Raw genomic sequence first — 18,950 nt, 5'->3', positions numbered from 1 at the left:
ACACCAATCCGAAAGTTAAGTCCTAAACCTAAACTGAACCCTACAACTAAATCCTAATCTTAGTTTCCAACTCTGTCCTCTAATCCTTTTATCTAACCCCACACCCACCACCAAACCCCAATCTCTAACAATAACCATACATCTAACCCTAATCTTAAAATGTAACCCTAACCCGATCCCATTATATTAACATCTAACCCCACATCAAACCCCAACTCTATCATCATCTAACCCTAACCCCAACTTTAACAATAAACCTAACCCCCAGCTCTACTCCCTAACCATACATCTAACCCCAACCCTAAACTCTCACCCTAACCCTATCATCGAACCCTAACCCTATCCCCATATAGTAACATCTAATCCCATCATCTAACCCAAACCCCAACCTTTAACAATCAACTTAACCCCTAGCTCTACTCCCTAACCACACATCTAACCCCAAACTTGAACTCTAACCCTAACTGCCAACCCTAACACCATCCCCTTATACTATTTTCTACCCCTAACCCAACCCCATCATCCAACCCTAACCCCAACTGCCAAACCAACTCCAACCCCCTTATACTAATGTCTAACCCCAACCTCAAACCTAACTTCATCCCCTTATACTAACCCTAAACCCCATCATCTAACCCTAATCTCTAACCTTAATCGCATCCCCTAATCTCCTTCTCTACTAATACTACTACTAATAATAATAGTAACTAGTTGTTCTGTCATGAATGTAACCAAAGTGTGTAGAACGTGACATTAAAATTCTAATAAATAAATAAACAATAATAATAATAAGAAAAATAAATAAGAATTGATGCACATTTATGATTCTTGTTTCATAATAAAATTGAGGAGAAAACACGTCTGAATGTTGTAGATAATGAAGTGTGTACTTATTAAATACTGTGTGTGATAATCTTACTAAATAAATAAATGTTAAAATGTCTAAATTATTTTTATTGTTTGTTTACAGAAACTTTAATGGACAGTAAATGGGCCACGACAGAACTAGCGTGGACGTCCCATCCTGAGACGGGGGTGAGTAATAAACCTGTCTGATTCTCTCCTCACATTATATTAATCCTAAATATTTATTTATTCTGATCAAATCTGACCCGTGATTTTTATCTGTGTGCAAGTGGGAGGAGGTGAGCGGGTACGACGATGCCATGAACCCCATCAGGACGTACCAGGTGTGTAACGTCATGGAGATGAATCAGAACAACTGGCTGAGGACGGATTTCATCCCCCGGAAGGACGTGCTGAGGGTCTACGTGGAGCTGAAGTTCACGGTTCGGGACTGTAACAGCATTCCCAACATCCCCGGCTCCTGCAAGGAGACCTTCAACCTCTTCTACTACGAGTCCGACTCCGACTCGGCCACCTCCACCAGCCCCTTCTGGATGGAGAACCCGTACGTCAAAGTGGACACCATCGCGCCCGACGAGAGCTTCTCCATGCTGGAGTCGGGGCGGGTCAACGCCAAGATCCGCAGCTTCGGCCCGCTCTCCAAAAGCGGCTTCTACCTGGCCTTCCAGGACCTGGGGGCGTGCATGTCGCTCATCTCCGTGCGAGTGTTCTATAAGAAGTGCTCCACCGCCATCGCCAACTTCGCCGTCTTCCCCGAGACTGCGACAGGCGCCGAAGCAACGTCTTTAGTGATCGCCCCGGGGACGTGTGTCCCGAACGCGGTGGAACAGTCCGTCCCTCTGAAGCTGTACTGTAACGGGGACGGAGAGTGGATGGTTCCTGTGGGCTCCTGCACCTGCATGGCTGGGTTCGAACCGGCCATTAAGGACTCGCAGTGTCAAGGTGAGTGTTGCATTACTAACGCTAACCCTAATGTGATGCTAAAGCTAATGCTAACAGCCCGGTTCTCAGTATTACGCGGTCTAGCTGGAGGTGACGGAGTTTTTTTCCGCTCCGGGTCAGCGAGTCGATCATGTGACCTCAGTCTGAGCGGAACGGCGGGATAAATAAGTAAACGGGAAAGAGGAGGAGGACGGACTGAAGGAAACCAGGACTCCTTCACACTCAGGTGAACATTAGCGCAGGTCGCTAATGTGACCGCCGCTCACCAGAGGTCAGAGGTTAAAGGTTCAAGCGCAGACTGAGTCACGCTGGTGAAATATTAACCCTTAATGTGCTGCTCAGGTCACTTTGACTCACTTTGTACACAAGGCTCATGTTTTCTCATAAACGTCAAGGGTTCTGCTCAGAAAGCCACCGCTTTGTCCTGGTTAGGGTCACGGTGGGTCCAGTTCATCACAGGTCTCCATCAATAATCACAGTAGACCACTGTTCCACCTGAGTGCTGTTTAACAAGTTGTTCACGTCCTCTTTCTAATGATTATGGCTTCATTTGAAGCCGAACAAAGAATCGACTTCACTTCTCAATACTTCGAGCTAAGAATCGTTCAGTTACTCGATTCATATTTTCGTTTCCCTTTTGTTAGGACCAAGGGCGAAGCATCTCGTGCAATCGTGAGTTGGCACATTGGTGTATCGAGTAGCTGGCGTGCTGAACACGATCACATGTCCACCTGTCGCTCTACCAGCGTGTTAGTTAGGTTGTTTTTATTCCGACCAGCCCTGCCTCTGAATCCGGTACTCTGTACCCGACTTTACCACCTCATTATGTTTTATTTATTTATCAGACGTTAATAATTCAATACGAATCAAACAAGTAAATAAAATACTTCTAATGAATAAATTCTGATTAACTATTGGGCTGGAGTTTAGATCAGGAGACCGTGGATGTTCTTCAGACTTAATGTAGTTGTTGCGCAGCTTTGAGGTTTCGGATTCGTAATGAATGAATCGTCGACTGCTGCTCTGTTGATGGAAAGGGCATTCCCCAAACTGTTACTATAAATAGGATTTCACTGCGCTGGAATCGTGAGAATGAAAATGAGTTCCTCCTCCGCCACGCTTCACAGTCTGCACTTGCATTAAAGGATGATCTCCAGACCTCCAGATGAACCAGTGATGAACCAGCATCAGGGTCCAGTGCGGGTGTGCTTTACACCTCAGGGTCATGAGCAGCCAATCAGTCACGGAGCTCACGATGAGCGGTCCTCGTGCTGACGTTGCTTTCAGAGGCAGTTTGGAACTCAGTGCTTCAGATTCATAATGAATTATCAACTGCTGCTCTGTTCCGAAGGCTTTGTCATGCAAGAAACAGGAAAGGGCATTCCCTAAACTATTGCTAGTAATAATAGGATTTCACTGCACTGAAATCATGAGAAACAGAACGAGTTCTTCCTCCACCACACTTTACAGTCTGCACTTGAATTAAAGAATGATCTCAGACCTCCAGATGAACCAGTACTGTCAGGTCCAGTGCTGGTGTGCTTTACACCTCCCAGCCATCCAAAGGCAGTTTGGAACTCGGTGGTGTTTGGTACAATAGGAGCACTTTCAGATCTGTAATGGATTGTGTACTGAAGCTGTAACGGTTGCAGGTATCGTGATGTGTTCCCGGCGTATCGTCCGGCCCGTGATCTGTGGCTGAGCTGAAGGTTTTTACCTCTGCAGCCACTGAAGGTTTGAAAACTCATTTATTTACCGGCGGCAGCTGAAGGTTAGAAACGGCGGCGAGCGGAGCTGATAAAGCACTCGCTAATCAAACCGAGCGGAGAGAAACGACGGAATAAATCTCTCCTCCGTCGCCGTCGCCCCCCCCCCCCCCCCTCTTTTCTTTAGGAGTTAATCTTTAGCCGAGCTAAAACTCCTCCTGCACGGCAGCCGGAATTTCACATGAATATTAATTAATCATTTACATTCTTTTCTTCTTCCTCCTCCTCTCGCGCCCGAATGCAGCAGGAACGTCTTTGAGCGAGAAGGTTCCGAGCGGAGAATTAGCATTTCCTTCTCGTCTCGAGGTGCTTCAGTCGGCGAGAGGATGAAACAAAACGCTGACTCGCTCTGATTCTACAAAACCGAACCATCAGCACTCGCTAGCATGAGCGCCGAGCCTCCGTTTCTACCCGTTTCTAAATAAACCGCGGGAAAAGTTCTGGCCGAGACGTGATGATCTGATCCGTAAATCCCACAGATTAACCTTTTACCGCTAGCTCTGATTAATGGATAAACAAACAGTAGCTGCGCTAACACGGCTAGCTTTTAGTGCTAATGGAGTTAATGCGCTGCTATATTACACACCTGGGTCTGATTGTCTGGCGGCTTCTGCTATCAAACACAAATACACCAGGCGCTAACGGTCTTAGCTTTAAGTGAAATAGCGACCGCCGCTGTGATTCGATCAGTTTTCTCACACGTTCTCGCTGCGCTAGTAGTGTTAGCTTTTAGTGCTAATGAATTTACATTTTTGGTCACGTTCTGTCGCTTGTGCGTCAGCAAATATAGATTATAAAAGATAATAAGAGATAAATATTTCATTCCTTTCTGTGTTGCGTTTAGAGGACAGGTGTAGCCTATCGGTCAAGGTACTGGACTAGTAAGCAGAAGGTTGCTGGTTCAAACCCCACCACTGCCAGGTTGCCACTGTTGGGCCCTTGAGCAAGGCCCTTGACCCTCAATTGCTGAGACTGTACACTGTTACTACTGTAAGTCACTTTGGATAAAAGCGTCCGCTAAATGCTGAAAATGTAAATAATCAGGTTTATATAACGTATTATTGAAGCTGGTTGCCAGATCCCTGTTTAAACTCCGGTTGTTTTTTAAACTTTTGATGTTTTGAAGTTTATTTGTTTTAGACTAAAGTTTAGAAAATCAGCAAAAATTTAATAATTAAATTAGGATTTAAATGATTTAGAATAGTGACTCGCACCACCGGTTGGCTCAGGCTGTGCTGTGGAGCCTCAGGCTCTGACACTCAGCTGCGTGGGTTCGATCCCCGCTTCAGGCCACTTATGCGCCAACGATGGCTTACTGATTAGTGTTCTGGACTATCAATCTAAAGGTTGAGGGTTTGAATCCTGGCCCCTAACCTTATAATTAGCCGTGCTTTAAACCGAACTGTGACATGTGAAGAACAGCGTATCGATACTGTACGTGCTAAGTTAGGGGATTCTTCAGTGCTGATCTGGCAACCCTGGTCTCAGCAGTATAAAGCTGTACTACTGTTGTTTTCGTTACAGGTGTCGCTTTAATGCTCAGTTTTACACGCTGATATTAAATCCACACACGGTTTAATATTTGGAACAGTGAAGAATAATGTCAACTTTATGAGTTTATTTTTTAAGTGCCGTCGGGTCAATAAAGATGAAAGCAGCGGCGTTATCAGTTACCTCAGAAACACCGCGGCTAATAAACACACCGCTGTCATAAAACCATCAAATGTCGCCTGAACCGGCTCCTTATTAAAGGCTTTATTTATATCTACTGTGTTCAGTTCGGAACGCTTCACCAAGCAGAAACAGGACAGGGCATTCCCCAAACTATTCAAACTATTACTATTAATAGGATTTCACTGCGCTGGAATCATGAGAATCGAAACGAGTTCCTCCTCCACCACACCTTACAGTCTGCACTTGCATTAAAGGATCTCCAGATGAACCAGTACAGCGTCAGGTCCAGTGCTGGTGTGCTTTACACCTCATGGTTGTAAGAGACCTGATTCAGGAGGCTCATAACGAGCAGTCCTTCTGCTGACATTGCTTCCAGAGGCAGTTTGGAACTCGGTGGTGTTTCATAGGCCACACACCGCCACACTGTGAGCAAGTGTGGCTTCACAGCTGAGCAGTTGTTGCTTCTAGAGGTTTCCAGTTCACAATAGCGGCACAAAATTGATGTCAAGTGTCGTTTTCTGACTCTGTGTGTGTGTGTGTGTGTGTGTGTGTGTGTGTGTGTGTGTGCAGCCTGCAGTCCTGGACTGTTTAAGTGGAAGCAGGGGGACGGTGTGTGTATGCCGTGTCCACCCAACAGTCGATCCATCTCCGCCGCCTCGTCCATCTGCAGCTGCAGGAACGGGTTCTACCGCGCCGACAGTGACACGCCCGATACCGCCTGCACCGGTGGGTACACACACACACACTCACACTCACACTCACACTCACACACACACACACACACACACACAGACAGTCGTCCTGACTTGCATTTAAATTTTTGGCATTAAGCAGACGCCTTTATCCAAAGCGACTTGCATTACAGTTACAGTATACAGTCTGAGCAATTGAGGGTTAAGGGCCTTGCTCAAGGGCCCAACAGTGACAACCTGGCAGTGGTGGGGCTTGAACCAGCGACCTTCTGATTACTAGTCCAGTACCTTAACCACTAGGCTACAGCTTCATGCCATGTGGGGCAGTTGTAGCCTAGTAATTAAGGGACTGGACAATTAATCAGAAGGTCGCTGGTTCAAGCCCCACCACTGCCAGATTGCCACTGTTGGGCCCTTGAGCAAGGCCCTTAACCCTCAACTGCTTAGAAAATATGCTGTCACAGTACTGTGGGAGGAAACCAGAGCACCCGTAGGAAACCCACACTGACACGGGAATAACATGCACAACTCCACACAGAAAGGACTCTGGGGAATCGAACCCAGACCCTTTTTACTGTGTTTAAACTTGCTGAATGTGGTCGAGCGGTCTGCGCTACCAGAGGCACGCGCCAACCAATCAACATAAACACTGACTGGTGCGCACCAGGCATCACACACACACACACACACACACACACACACACTCGTAACCACAAGTAGCCATGTGGTGAAGCGTCACAGTGTACGATTTACAGCCCTCGCCTCCTAAAACTTCATTATTCACACACAGTTACACACACACACACACACACACACACACACACACTCACACACACACACACCCACACACACACACACAGTTCTTTCATCCGCCGTCACTCATTAACAAGATAAAAGCTCCCGCTACAAAAAGCCAAAGAGAAAAAGTAAACACACCCGCGCCTCAGAGACACTTCAGCACTTCAATAAACAACACCAAATAATACACAGCCAGAAGTATTCGGACGCCTGATCGTGAGCTCAGTTTAAAAACACGCTATTAAAGTAGAGCTACGTCTAGAACAACGGACGCTCTTCTAAGAAGCTTCTCCTCTGAGAACCTTGGTGTTCCAGTTCATCCCAGAGCTGTTGTGTGAGGCTGAGGTCAGGGCTCTGTGCAGGACACTGGAGAGGGCCTTCCCTAATGTGTTCTATAATATTGATTTATTACACCTTTATTGTGCTGAAACACATTACGTCTATGTTTAGAAGGGGCGTCCTGATACTTTTGTCCATATAGTGTACATTAAACTGTGAATTAAACTCCCCGCGTCTCCACAGCGCCCCCTTCAGCCCCCCGCAGCGTGATCTCCAACGTGAACGAGACGTCTCTGGTGCTGGAGTGGAGCGAACCCAAGGAACTGGGCGGCCGCGACGACCTGCTGTATAACGTCATCTGTAAGAAGTGCGTGGCGGAGCGCGGGGCGTGCACGCGGTGCGACGATAACGTGGACGTGTCGCCGCGTCACCTGGGCCTGACCGAGCGCCGCGTCACCATCCGGAACCTGCAGGCGCACACGCAGTACAGCTTCGAGATCCAGGCCGTCAACGGGGTGTCCAACAAGAACCCTTACCCGCCCCACTACATCTCCGTCAACATCACCACCAACCAGGCTGGTACGTACCTCATCCTCACTGTGGTCAGGGTCTCAGTGTGGCCAGGGTCTTCAAACACACAGTCTGGCCCGGCTACCAAATCCCAACGTTTGAGGGCAGGACGGCAGAGCAGTGTTGTGTTGGTCACTCACAGCTTCAGAGTCCAGGGTTTGATCCTGTGTGCTTGCTGATGGACCAGGTTTAAAAATGACGAAAGCAAGCAAGAAGAGTCTGGGTTCGATTCCCCAGCCAGGCAGCCATGATTCTTTCTGTGTGTAGTTTGCATGTTCTCCCCGTGTCTGTGTGGGTTTCCTCCCACAACTGGGTGTGTGTATCTGTCCGGGCTGTTTCCTGACTGAATCAGAATGAATCAGACCCACCGCGACCCTGACCAAGGTGAATTGATGATAGAACAGACAGTGAATGAATGAGCGTGTTGGGTTGGTTGGGGCAGTACTGACCCTGCTTCAGGGTGGGCAGTTGTAGCGTAGTGGTTAAGGTACTGGACTATTAATCAGTAGGTTGCTGGTTCAGTTCCTACCACTGATACTGTTGGGCCCTTGAGCTTAGACTGCATACTCCCACAGTACTGTAAGCATCTGCTAAATGCCGTAAAAGTAAATATCTTTGGTATGTTCTCAGTGTCTCTGTAAGAAGAACCCCTGGCACCCATGCAGGGTGTGGTCACTTTCAGAACGCACCTCTGCAGAGACTCGGGGGGCAGCATCTGTCCCCTCAGTGTTTGTGTTTCAGATTATTCCTGATTGACGTTCTCTCTCGGGTCGGTGTTGAATATTCTCACCATCACTAAACTGAGCAGTTAATCCCAACCGTAAACGGGGGACCCCGACCCCGGCGACCATTCCCCCCAGTGTCCGTGTTTACCTCCCAGAAGGAGGCCACTTAATCCCGGGGTGGAGGAAGAGTCTTAACAGAGCCCATTGTGTCTGAGAGCGGGTGGGTGGGGGACCTTGTCCTGGGTTTTGGGATGGAGGGGGGGGGGTGATGAAGAGAAAGCAGGGCTGCAAGATCAAAGATCCAGAACCTGAAGATTAGAAAAAGCTTTTAACCAAGCAGAGAGAGGAACACATGAGGGGCGAGGGGGGGTCAGGGATGGGGACGAGGGGGCACGGAAATTAAAATAAAGAGAAAAAGATGTGCTGGAAAAGAAAAAGCAAGAGAGGGGGGAGAAGATAGGAATAAAGATGTTATTAATAATAATAACTAAAACAATAATAATACTAATAGTATATAATATATATATTTTAAGTTAAAAGGTAATATAATAGTAATAGGTGTATAATAATACAATTAATAATGTTAATAATAGTAATAATAATTATATTAATAATAAAAAATTAAGTACTAATATTGTTAATAATAACAATAGTAAACAGTTAATATAATAATACTAGTAATAATTATAATAAAAATAATAATGTTAATAATATTGTGTTAGCAATAGTAATAATACGAATATTAATAACAGTACTACTAATAAAAATATAGTAATAACATTATTAATAATTACAATAGTAAAACAATATAATAATAATAATGATTATATAATAATACCAATAATAACGTTAAAAATAATAACAATAATAATAATACTAATGATAAAAAATATAGTAATAACACTGTTAATAATAATAATAGTAAAAATTATATGATAATAATAATAATAGAATTTGTGCACTAGTGCACCACCATCCAGGTTCAAACACAGACATGATTGGCTCTGTCTGAGGGGGCACCAAAGCCCTGTGATGGATTGGCGTGTTCCTGACTTGTGTCCAGTGTTTCCTGGTGGAACTGGACCCCCCACAACCCTGACCAGTACAAAGAGATTGAAACAAAGAGCCAAATTTTGTACAATTACCGGTGGTTTGAATGGAAACAGTTACTAAAGGAGCAAAACAGTGGAGAAAAGTAGTTTGTGTGTGTGTGTGTGTGTGTGTATGTGTGTGTGTGTGTGTGTGTGTGTGTGTGTATGAGTGTGTGTGTGCAGCTTTCCGGTTTGTCAGTGTCTTTTCTCACGAGGGATTTACGAATACATTTTCTTCAAGGACACACACACACACTTACACACACACTCACACCAGACACACACACACACACACACACACACCACACACACACACACACACACACCCCTCTCCTGAGCCCCTCTGCTAATCCCAAATCTGAGACTCTCTACATGTGCAGAGTTAAACGTGCTGTTTGTGTTTTTCATCTTAAACTGAATCGTTTTGCTGTTTTACTGTAATAAATGAATCGGAATCATTTTCATCTGATTCGTTCTTTTATTGGTTTTTATTGGTTCAGGGTGGCGTCGGATCCTCCTGCTTCCTGCGGTGTGGTTTATAGGAGGAAACGTTTTGATTTCGACAGAACTGATTGTTGTTTTGTATTTTTCTTGCTGTTGAATCGTTTGTGTTTGATTCTTTTTATTGTAAATAGTTTGTTTATATTTTTGTTTCTGATAAATCACTTTCATTCATAAGAAACTTCTTTTGTTTAACATGAACAATTGAGTTGTGCAGTTCACTGGCTGGTCGATGATTCACTGATTCACTCTCTCTGAGACTCTTTCTCTGCCAGGTGAAAACAAGTGGTCAGTGACTTTGCAGTTTGCAGCACTTCACGGTCAGGGTGTGGGGGTCTGCAGCTGCTGACGGAGTTACCACTGAAGATCTGATATGAGTAGAATTGGAAGAAAATGCATAAATAGTGAAAAAAAACAATGATCATTTTTAGTGAGTCATTTATGCACCGAATCATTTTGCTTATCATGTTGAACTGAATCATCAGACGTGATTGAATCATTTGTGTTCATGATGAATCGTACTCGTTCTTGTTCTACCCAAACCATCGTAGGATTTCTGCCACCCCTTCAGATATATTTAGACATAGCCACTCATGTCTGTGTAGATGCCCGGCTGGCTGATAGCACCTCTAAGATTCGAACCCAGATCTCTGAATTACTGGGCTAGCGTAAGAGCCCACTGTGCCACCCGAACACCTCGTTTAGTGTTAAATTAAACCATGTTGTTTATTCAGGACGCTCATGTCTCCTCTCTCCTCAGCTCCGTCAGCAGTTCCCTCTGTGTACCTGATGGGGGCGTCGGCGAGCACCATGAGTCTCTCCTGGCTTCCACCCATGAACCCAAACGGAATCATTCTGGATTATGAGATTAAATATCACGAGAAGGTGAGTGGATCGCAGGTATACGGGCTGCGTCCCAATTTAACATACCCTCGGAAGTGCGCAGTGCTAAACCGCTACGCTACGTGTAGCTCGTTAGCGGTGTTGAACACATACGAACACTTGTGTCACTGAATCATTTTAAATGATTTGGAATCATATGGAATGGATCTGAATCATTAGGTTGTGTGATCTCACTGTGTGTGTGTGTGTGTGTGTGTGTGTGTGCAGGATCAGGGGGAGGCCATCTCACACACCATGACGGCTCAGAGGAGTTCGGCGAGGATCGAGGGGCTGAAGGCCGCCACCGCGTACGTGGTGCAGGTCCGAGCCCGAACGGTGGCTGGATACGGTCGCTATAGCAACCCAACCCACTTCAGCACCAACCACAACGGTAATACACACACACACACTGCATACACACACACACACACCATATTCAGATATACACATTCCATCACTCTGTATCACTACAGGTCTGTTTCCCACCACCTACCTGATCAGCTCCTCAGTGGAGAGACCTGGAGCTCATAATCAGATTATTTAGACGCTCTACTTATACGTTACCAGTTTTAGCTTACTAAGCTAACACAGTTAGCGCTAGCACGCCAGCTAACGTCTCCCTCCGCGTACCGAAAACACTTAAACTGTCCCCGACGCCCCAATTTACAAATAAACCCACACTCGTATAATTACACCTTTATACACATTACACATCTACCTGAATTTATTTACATGTGAAAGGAACTCTGTTGGTTGCTCCGCATCGATTCGTCCACCATGTTTGTAGTTCTTTGTGAGAGAAGTCGTGCCGCACTGAATGCTGGGATTGATCTTCAGCGCTGAGGAGGCGTCGGACGCTCCCTCGTTATTCAGTCAGATCATCACTCAGAATCAAGGCGCCTCAGCATTTTAAGGGAGCTAAGAATTTAGACACGCCCTCTTCTCTTCTCGGGAGTGTTGGATGATGGGAAATGTGTCACTCTGTCTCACTCTCTCACACTTTTTCTGACTCTGTCTCACTCTCAGTGGATATGGAGAAGTCTCTGCAGGAACAGTTGCCGTTGATCGTGGGCTCAGCGACGGCCGGGCTCGTCTTCATCATCGCCGTGGTCGTCATCGCCATCGTCTGTCTCAAGTAAGAGTCTCGTCTCGACTCCCAACATCTCATAACACACACACATGGGAGTGAAACCGTAGTGAAAGTGTGTGTGTGTGTGTAGCAGGTCTTCAGGCTCAGGCCGGGTTGCCAGGTGTTTGCTAAAATGCACAATATGACAAAAATCACAACTTATTTCCCTCCAGTGTGTAATACTGACTTCACTGCCTAAAGCTTTAGTGCACTCATGATGGACTGGGGGTGGCAGGGAGGGGGTGGGAGGAGTATTTGATGTGGATTGGGACAAAGCCGGACGTTTCCATATCTAAACTGTATCTGAATGTTTGCACACTGGTGAATGAATGTAAATAATAGAAAGAGGAGAAGCAGGAACCATGGGAGCTCATTTGAATTGTAAATGAGATGGAAAAGAGCGAGGGCAGAGGGGGTACTGGTACTGGTGCTGGGGGGGGTGTAGTGTGTGTGTTGCGGGGGGGTGTTTCTGTCCAGGTTCCTGCAACAAAGGAGGCGCATTATAATGTAACTCTAACACCCCTCTCTCATAATCCCCTCATACACTCATCCCAGATGTATTCAGCGTTCATGCAGCAGTGATGTTTAATCCCTCTGTTCCTCTCTCACAGGAAACAGAGGAACGGCTCCGAGTCCGAGTACACCGAAAAACTCCAGCAGTACAGTAAGCACCTAATCATCAACTCACTACAATTCATTATCATCAGTATAACTCATTATTATAATAATAACAATAATCATTGTAATTAAAATCATAATTATAATTCATAATAATAACTGAAATAGTAATAATGATTCATGATATTTGTTATAAGTCTTTGCAATAATGATAATAATAATACTAACATTAGTAAAAATAATAACAATACTAGTAATAATAAAAAAATAATAATAATACTAGTAATAATAAAAATAATAATACTAGTAATAATAATAATAATAACAATACTACTATTAGTAATAATACTTGTAATAATAAAAATAATAATAATAATGTAAGATAACTGTCTGTAATAATAATAATAATAATTAATTACAAACTAATTAAATACAAAAAACAAAATAAAATAAACAATAAAAATGTATAAATAACAAAATAAGTAATAAAAAAATAATAAAAACAACAAAATAGTACTAAAACATTATTATTTATTGTGAATTAATTACAATAGTGTAATTAATAATATTTTTATAGTTGGTATAAAATAATTATAACAAATATGAATTATTGCTTATAATTAATAAAAAATAAATATTAAAAATAATAAGCATTTTTAAAGGTTTTTAATTAAATGCTTCCAATATTCTCATTTAAGATTGATTGTATTTATTTGAGAATTATTATTATTATTATTTTATAAACATTAATCTATAACAGTAGTTACTTTTATAATTAAATCTTAATGGATTTTATTTGTTATTATTTATAGATTTATTACTGAACATTGTTTAAGTGTACAGCTGAGCGTGTAGTTTATGTGGTTATTTCCCCCTGTTGAATCCCCCATAGTGAGCGCCGGGACCAAGGTCTACATCGACCCCTTCACCTACGAGGACCCCAACGAAGCCATACGAGAGTTCGCTAAAGAGATCGACATCTCCTGCGTGAAGATCGAGGAGGTGATCGGAGCAGGTACGTCATAATCAGGTCCTGGAGGAGGAGGAGGAGGGTCGGGTAATTAACACTAATTAGGGTTTCGATTTCACTGGCTGTGAACTGGAGAGTGTTTTGAGTCACTAGTATTCCCCCGTTCTTCTGCGTGAGGAGGGTTCTGAGCAGACACCAGGCTTATTAACACTAATGAACACTAACGAACACTAACAAACACCTCCTTTAGCCTCTATCATGACCTGCAGTTTGACCTCCGTGTCCATGTTCCCACCCCCCATCGCTCTTTTAATCCTCCTGACCTGACCTGCCCAATCTTGCCCTGTTTGTGTAGAACATAGATATCAGTGCCCCGCCCGTCCCAAACTCCTGTCCTCCTCCCCTCTCGCCTCCTCTGAGATTTAGTCCCCTGTTTGTCCCCCTCTCCGTCCCCGTGTTGATCCCTTACACCCTACGTGAGTTTTATTTTAGGTCCTGTTCCCCCTCTGATGTTCTCCTGAGGGGTGCATGAGTGTTCCTGTTTCGTTCCTCATGTTCTCCCCTCTCTCCTGCACCCCCCCCCCGTCTCTGTACGTGTAGGAGAATTCGGAGAGGTGTGCAGGGGGCGTCTGAAGCTCCCCGGCCGGAGGGAGATCATCGTAGCCATTAAGACTCTGAAGGTGGGCTACACGGAGAGACAGAGGCGGGACTTCCTGAGTGAGGCCAGCATCATGGGACAGTTCGACCATCCCAACATCATCCGTCTGGAGGGCGTGGTCACCAAGAGCCGACCTGTCATGATCCTCACCGAATTCATGGAGAACGGAGCGCTGGACTCTTTCCTCCGGGTAAGAAGGACAGGTTGTGGTCAGGGTCCAGGTTCATCCATGAATGCAGATTTTATACTGGAGCCAAAGAACCCAGAGAGACTGAGAGGCTCACTCATGTCTGTGGGAATTTGTGCAGATCCCTTGAACTTCAATAGAAATACACTAGAACTAGACTAGAAATAAACCAGAGCTAGACTAGAATTACATTAGAAATAGACAAGAACTACCCTAGAACTAGAGTAAAATTACACTAGGTCTAGACTAGAATTAAACTAGAACCAGACTAGAATTACACTAGACCTATGCTAGAACTAAACTAGAATTACATTATAAATAGACTAGAACTACACTAGAATTACACCAAAACTAGACAAGAAATAGACTAGGCCTAGACTAGACCAACACTAGAACTGCAATAGAACCAGACTAGAATTACACTAGACCTATGCTAGAACTACACTAGAATTACACCAAAACTAGACAAGAAATAGACTAGGTCTACACTAGACTTGGACTAGAACTAGACTAGAATTACACTAGACTTGGACTAGAACTAGACTAGAATTACACTAGACTTGGACTAGAACTAGACTAGAATTACACTAGACTTGGACTAGAACTACACTGAAACTACATTAGAACCAGAGTAGAACTACACTAAAACTATACTAGAATTAAACTAGAACTGTAATAGAACTAGACCAGAACTACAGTAGAATTACACTCGAATTAGACTAGAACTAGAGACTGTTGCTCTTAGCTCAGTGTGTTCTAGTTTAGTTCTACTGCAGGGAGAAACCGGATCACCCCAAATTTGACCTCAAACTCACAGACCAGCTTTGGGATGAATTAAAACCACTGGAACTAGTGAACGGGCACAAATTCCCACACACAGGTTTTAATAGTGTATATTTTTGAAATAAGCTCACGCTCAGCTGTCTATATACTTTTGACCATACAGAGTGTGTATTGTAGAAGTGTGAAACTGAGCTGTGTGTGTGTGTGGTGTGTGTGTGTGTGTGTGTGTGTGTGTGTGTTTCCCGCAGCTGAACGATGGTCAGTTCACGGTGATCCAGTTGGTGGGGATGCTGCGCGGTATAGCCAGCGGGATGAAGTACCTGTGTGACATGAACTACGTGCACCGCGACCTCGCCGCCCGCAACATTTTGGTCAACAGTAACCTGGTGTGTAAGGTGTCCGACTTCGGCCTGTCCAGGTTCCTGGAGGACGATCCCGCTGACCCCACCTACACCAGCTCAATGGTGAGAACCCACACACACACACACACACACACACACACACACACACACACAGCAGCCAATCATCTCATCACACTGATATTGATTTCTGTCTGCAGGGAGGGAAGATCCCCATTCGCTGGACCGCGCCCGAAGCCATCGCCTACAGGAAGTTCACCTCATCCGGCGACGTGTGGAGTTACGGGATCGTCATGTGGGAAGTGATGTCATACGGCGAGCGCCCATACTGGGACATGAGCAACCAGGACGTGAGTTCTGACCCTCGAAAAATTTTTGTTTATGAGGGGGAGGACTTAGGAAGCGATGACCATAAAAGGAACAACAGGAAGCAATGACCATAAAAGGAAATGGTACACAGAAAGGGTGGACAGGGTGTGGATTTTGGAGGTGGTACAGGCTGTTTGGGGGCCATGCACGTCACGATGTAGTTGAGGTTTGCTGTATCAGCCGAAATCTCTCCCCCATGGGTACCGCCTTCCTTTTATGGTCATTGCTTCCTGTTCTCAAATTTGGGACTACAGTGTTGGGAGCTCTGTGGCATTTTGCCGTTTGGAACACAGCCCACACACTTTTAATGCTCGAGTCTTTAATACTGATTGATCAGCGACTGATTGGAGTTTCACATGTTCTCTCCGTGTCCTCACAAAACATGCAGTAGGTGGATTGGCTGCCTTAATTTGGCCTCGGGTGTAATGGAGCGAGTGTTTGAGGTTCACTCCTGTCCAGTCTGTCTGGTTAGCAGAAAACGGTCCTGACCACGCAGAACCGAAATTCATCTTTTATTCCAATATTTGGAAGTGTGTCTGTGTATGGGAATTTGTGCCCATTCAGCCAAAAGCCTCCATGTTCCGGTTCATCCCAGAGCTGGTGAGTGGTGGAGTTTCTTCATGTCTTTATAGAGCTCGCTGATACTGTAACAGGAGAGGTCCTTCCCTAAACTGTTGCTGCACAGTCAGAAGATGTATTACACCTGTTAGTAACTGTTGTGGCTGAAACACATGAATTCAGTCATTAGAAGGGGCGTCCTGATACTATTAACCATACTGTACATAGATACATGTGTACACAGACTCTAACATGACTGCTGGGATCTGTTACAGGTCATAAACGCGGTAGAGCAGGACTATCGCTTACCCCCGCCCATGGACTGTCCCACTGCGCTGCACCAGTTGATGCTGGACTGTTGGGTGAAGGAGCGGAACCTCCGACCCAAATTCTCTCAGATCGTCAACACGCTGGATAAACTCATCCGCAACGCCGCCAGCCTGAAGGTGGTGGCTAACACGCCCTGCGGGTAAGTGACCCCCCCCTTCATTCTGACTTCTGATTGGCTAAGAGCTGAGAGCTGTATAGTGTACGGAGTCACAGAGTGCTACTCGTACATTTTTGCTCGTGTGGCACCTCGACTGGCCAGCAGAGGCCACAATGCCAGCAACAACAAAGAACCCATTCAAGCCTCGGACCTGTATGGACGCTCGGTCGGTTGATAGCACCGCTCAGAAAAACAGCATGAACTAAGTTTTGGTTTACATGGTTACCACCATCACACTGCCATAGTTACCACCATCACACTGCCTCGGTTACCACTAGTTACCACCATCACACTGCCATAGTTACCATTAGTTACCACCATCACACTGCCTTGGTTACCACTAGTTACCACCATCACACTGCCTCAGTTACCACCATCACACTGCCTTGGTTACCATTAGTTACCACCATCACACTGCCTCAGTTACCACCATCACACTGCCTCGGTTACCACTAGTTACCACCATCACACTGCCATAGTTACCATTAGTTACCACCATCACACTGCCTTGGTTACCATTAGTTACCACCATCACACTGCCTCAGTTACCACCATCACACTGCCTCGGTTACCACTAGTTACCACCATCACACTGCCTCGGTTACCACTAGTTACCACCATCACACTGCCATAGTTACCATTAGTTACCACCATCACACTGCCTTGGTTACCACTAGTTACCACCATCACACTGCCTCAGTTACCACCATCACACTGCCTTGGTTACCATTAGTTACCACCATCACACTGCCTCAGTTACCACCATCACACTGCCTCGGTTACCACTAGTTACCACCATCACACTGCCATAGTTACCATTAGTTACCACCATCACACTGCCTCGGTTACCACCATCACACTGCCTCGGTTACCACCATCACACTGCCTTGGTTACCACTAGTTACCACCATCACACTGCCTTAGTTACCACCATCACACTGCCTTGGTTACCACTAGTTACCACCATCACACTGCCTCAGTTACCACTAGTTACCACCATCACACTGCCACGGTTACCACTAGTTACCACCATCACACTGCCATAGTTACCACTAGTTACCACCATCACACTGCCTTGGTTACTTCTAGTTACCACCATCACACTGCCATAGTTACCACTAGTTACCACCATCACACTGCCATAGTTACCACTAGTTACCACCATCACACTGCCTTGGTTACTTCTAGTTACCACCATCACACTGCCACGGTTACTACCATCACTACTTAAGGAAAGGTTGTTGTTTCAAGCCTCACATATGCCAGTTGGGCCCCTGAGCAAGGCCCTTAACCCTCAGTTGCTTGGCTCGTATTGGTATCGATGACAGAAGTGTAGCCTGTCAGACCGGAGGAATCCTGCCCGGTCGGCATGTACCCAGACTCGGCGGGTCCCTCTGAGGTCCGCGCGTCGGCGTGTGTTGGCGTGGCTCCGATTGTCCGAGGAGATTAGCGATGAGCGATTAGATAAATTAAGGCCGAGTCATGATGGGAATGGTTTTAATTAGCTGCTAACGAGATTTTAAGCGCTCCAGCAGAGAGGAGGTCTCCTGCAGAGCGTAATTACACACAGAGAGGGACGGACGCCTGGATTCCAGATCAGAGCGCGGCGGAGTCGGAACCTTTTTATTCTACATGCGATGAGTTTAGCATCACGTTTTCTTTAGCTGTTGCCACGGTGATGTTTGATGTACGTGTTGTAATATTTATTCGGTGTTTATTTATTTTTCTAAACCTCAGTAACTCCGGCACTCATGCAGACGCCTCGAGCGGCCAGCAGGAGTCGCTGTTGCAGCAGCAGTAATTAAACCCTATTCAACCAGGCTCCTCACAGACCTGCACAGTTGGGACTGCTGAGTGCCCGGCCAGGCCGGTAGCACCGCTGAGACTCAAAACGGCAATGGCAATTTTAAGTAACCACATATTGTCCATTTTTTACATGACCCAGGAAACACAATGAATCTTACAAGGGCAGTTGTACCCTGGCGGTTAAGGTACTGGACTAGTAATCCAAAGGTCGCTGGTTCAAGCCCCATCACTGCCAGGTT

General features: G+C 45.4%; 1 protein-coding gene across 1 annotated transcript in view; it reads left to right on the top strand.

Moving 5' to 3' along the window:
• Nucleotides 1-1,151: 1,151 nt before the first annotated feature.
• The window catches only part of LOC134331844 (ephrin type-B receptor 3-like), a 28,096-nt gene continuing 10,297 nt past the window's right edge, over nt 1,152-18,950 (top strand). The window contains exons 1-12 of the mRNA XM_063013385.1: nt 1,152-1,809; nt 5,820-5,975; nt 7,262-7,597; nt 10,666-10,790; nt 11,016-11,178; nt 11,814-11,922; nt 12,528-12,580; nt 13,427-13,549; nt 14,105-14,352; nt 15,381-15,596; nt 15,692-15,841; nt 16,694-16,887. Of these exons, the coding sequence (XP_062869455.1) occupies nt 1,167-1,809; nt 5,820-5,975; nt 7,262-7,597; nt 10,666-10,790; nt 11,016-11,178; nt 11,814-11,922; nt 12,528-12,580; nt 13,427-13,549; nt 14,105-14,352; nt 15,381-15,596; nt 15,692-15,841; nt 16,694-16,887 (2,516 nt within the window). The 5' untranslated portion in view covers nt 1,152-1,166. The remainder of the gene's footprint in view (nt 1,810-5,819; nt 5,976-7,261; nt 7,598-10,665; nt 10,791-11,015; nt 11,179-11,813; nt 11,923-12,527; nt 12,581-13,426; nt 13,550-14,104; nt 14,353-15,380; nt 15,597-15,691; nt 15,842-16,693; nt 16,888-18,950) is intronic.

This window comes from Trichomycterus rosablanca, chromosome 17, assembly GCF_030014385.1.
Source record: "Trichomycterus rosablanca isolate fTriRos1 chromosome 17, fTriRos1.hap1, whole genome shotgun sequence".
Lineage (NCBI taxonomy): Eukaryota > Metazoa > Chordata > Actinopteri > Siluriformes > Trichomycteridae > Trichomycterus > Trichomycterus rosablanca.
Note: the sequence above shows the minus strand (reverse complement) of the source record. Positions and strands in the feature narration are given on the sequence as shown.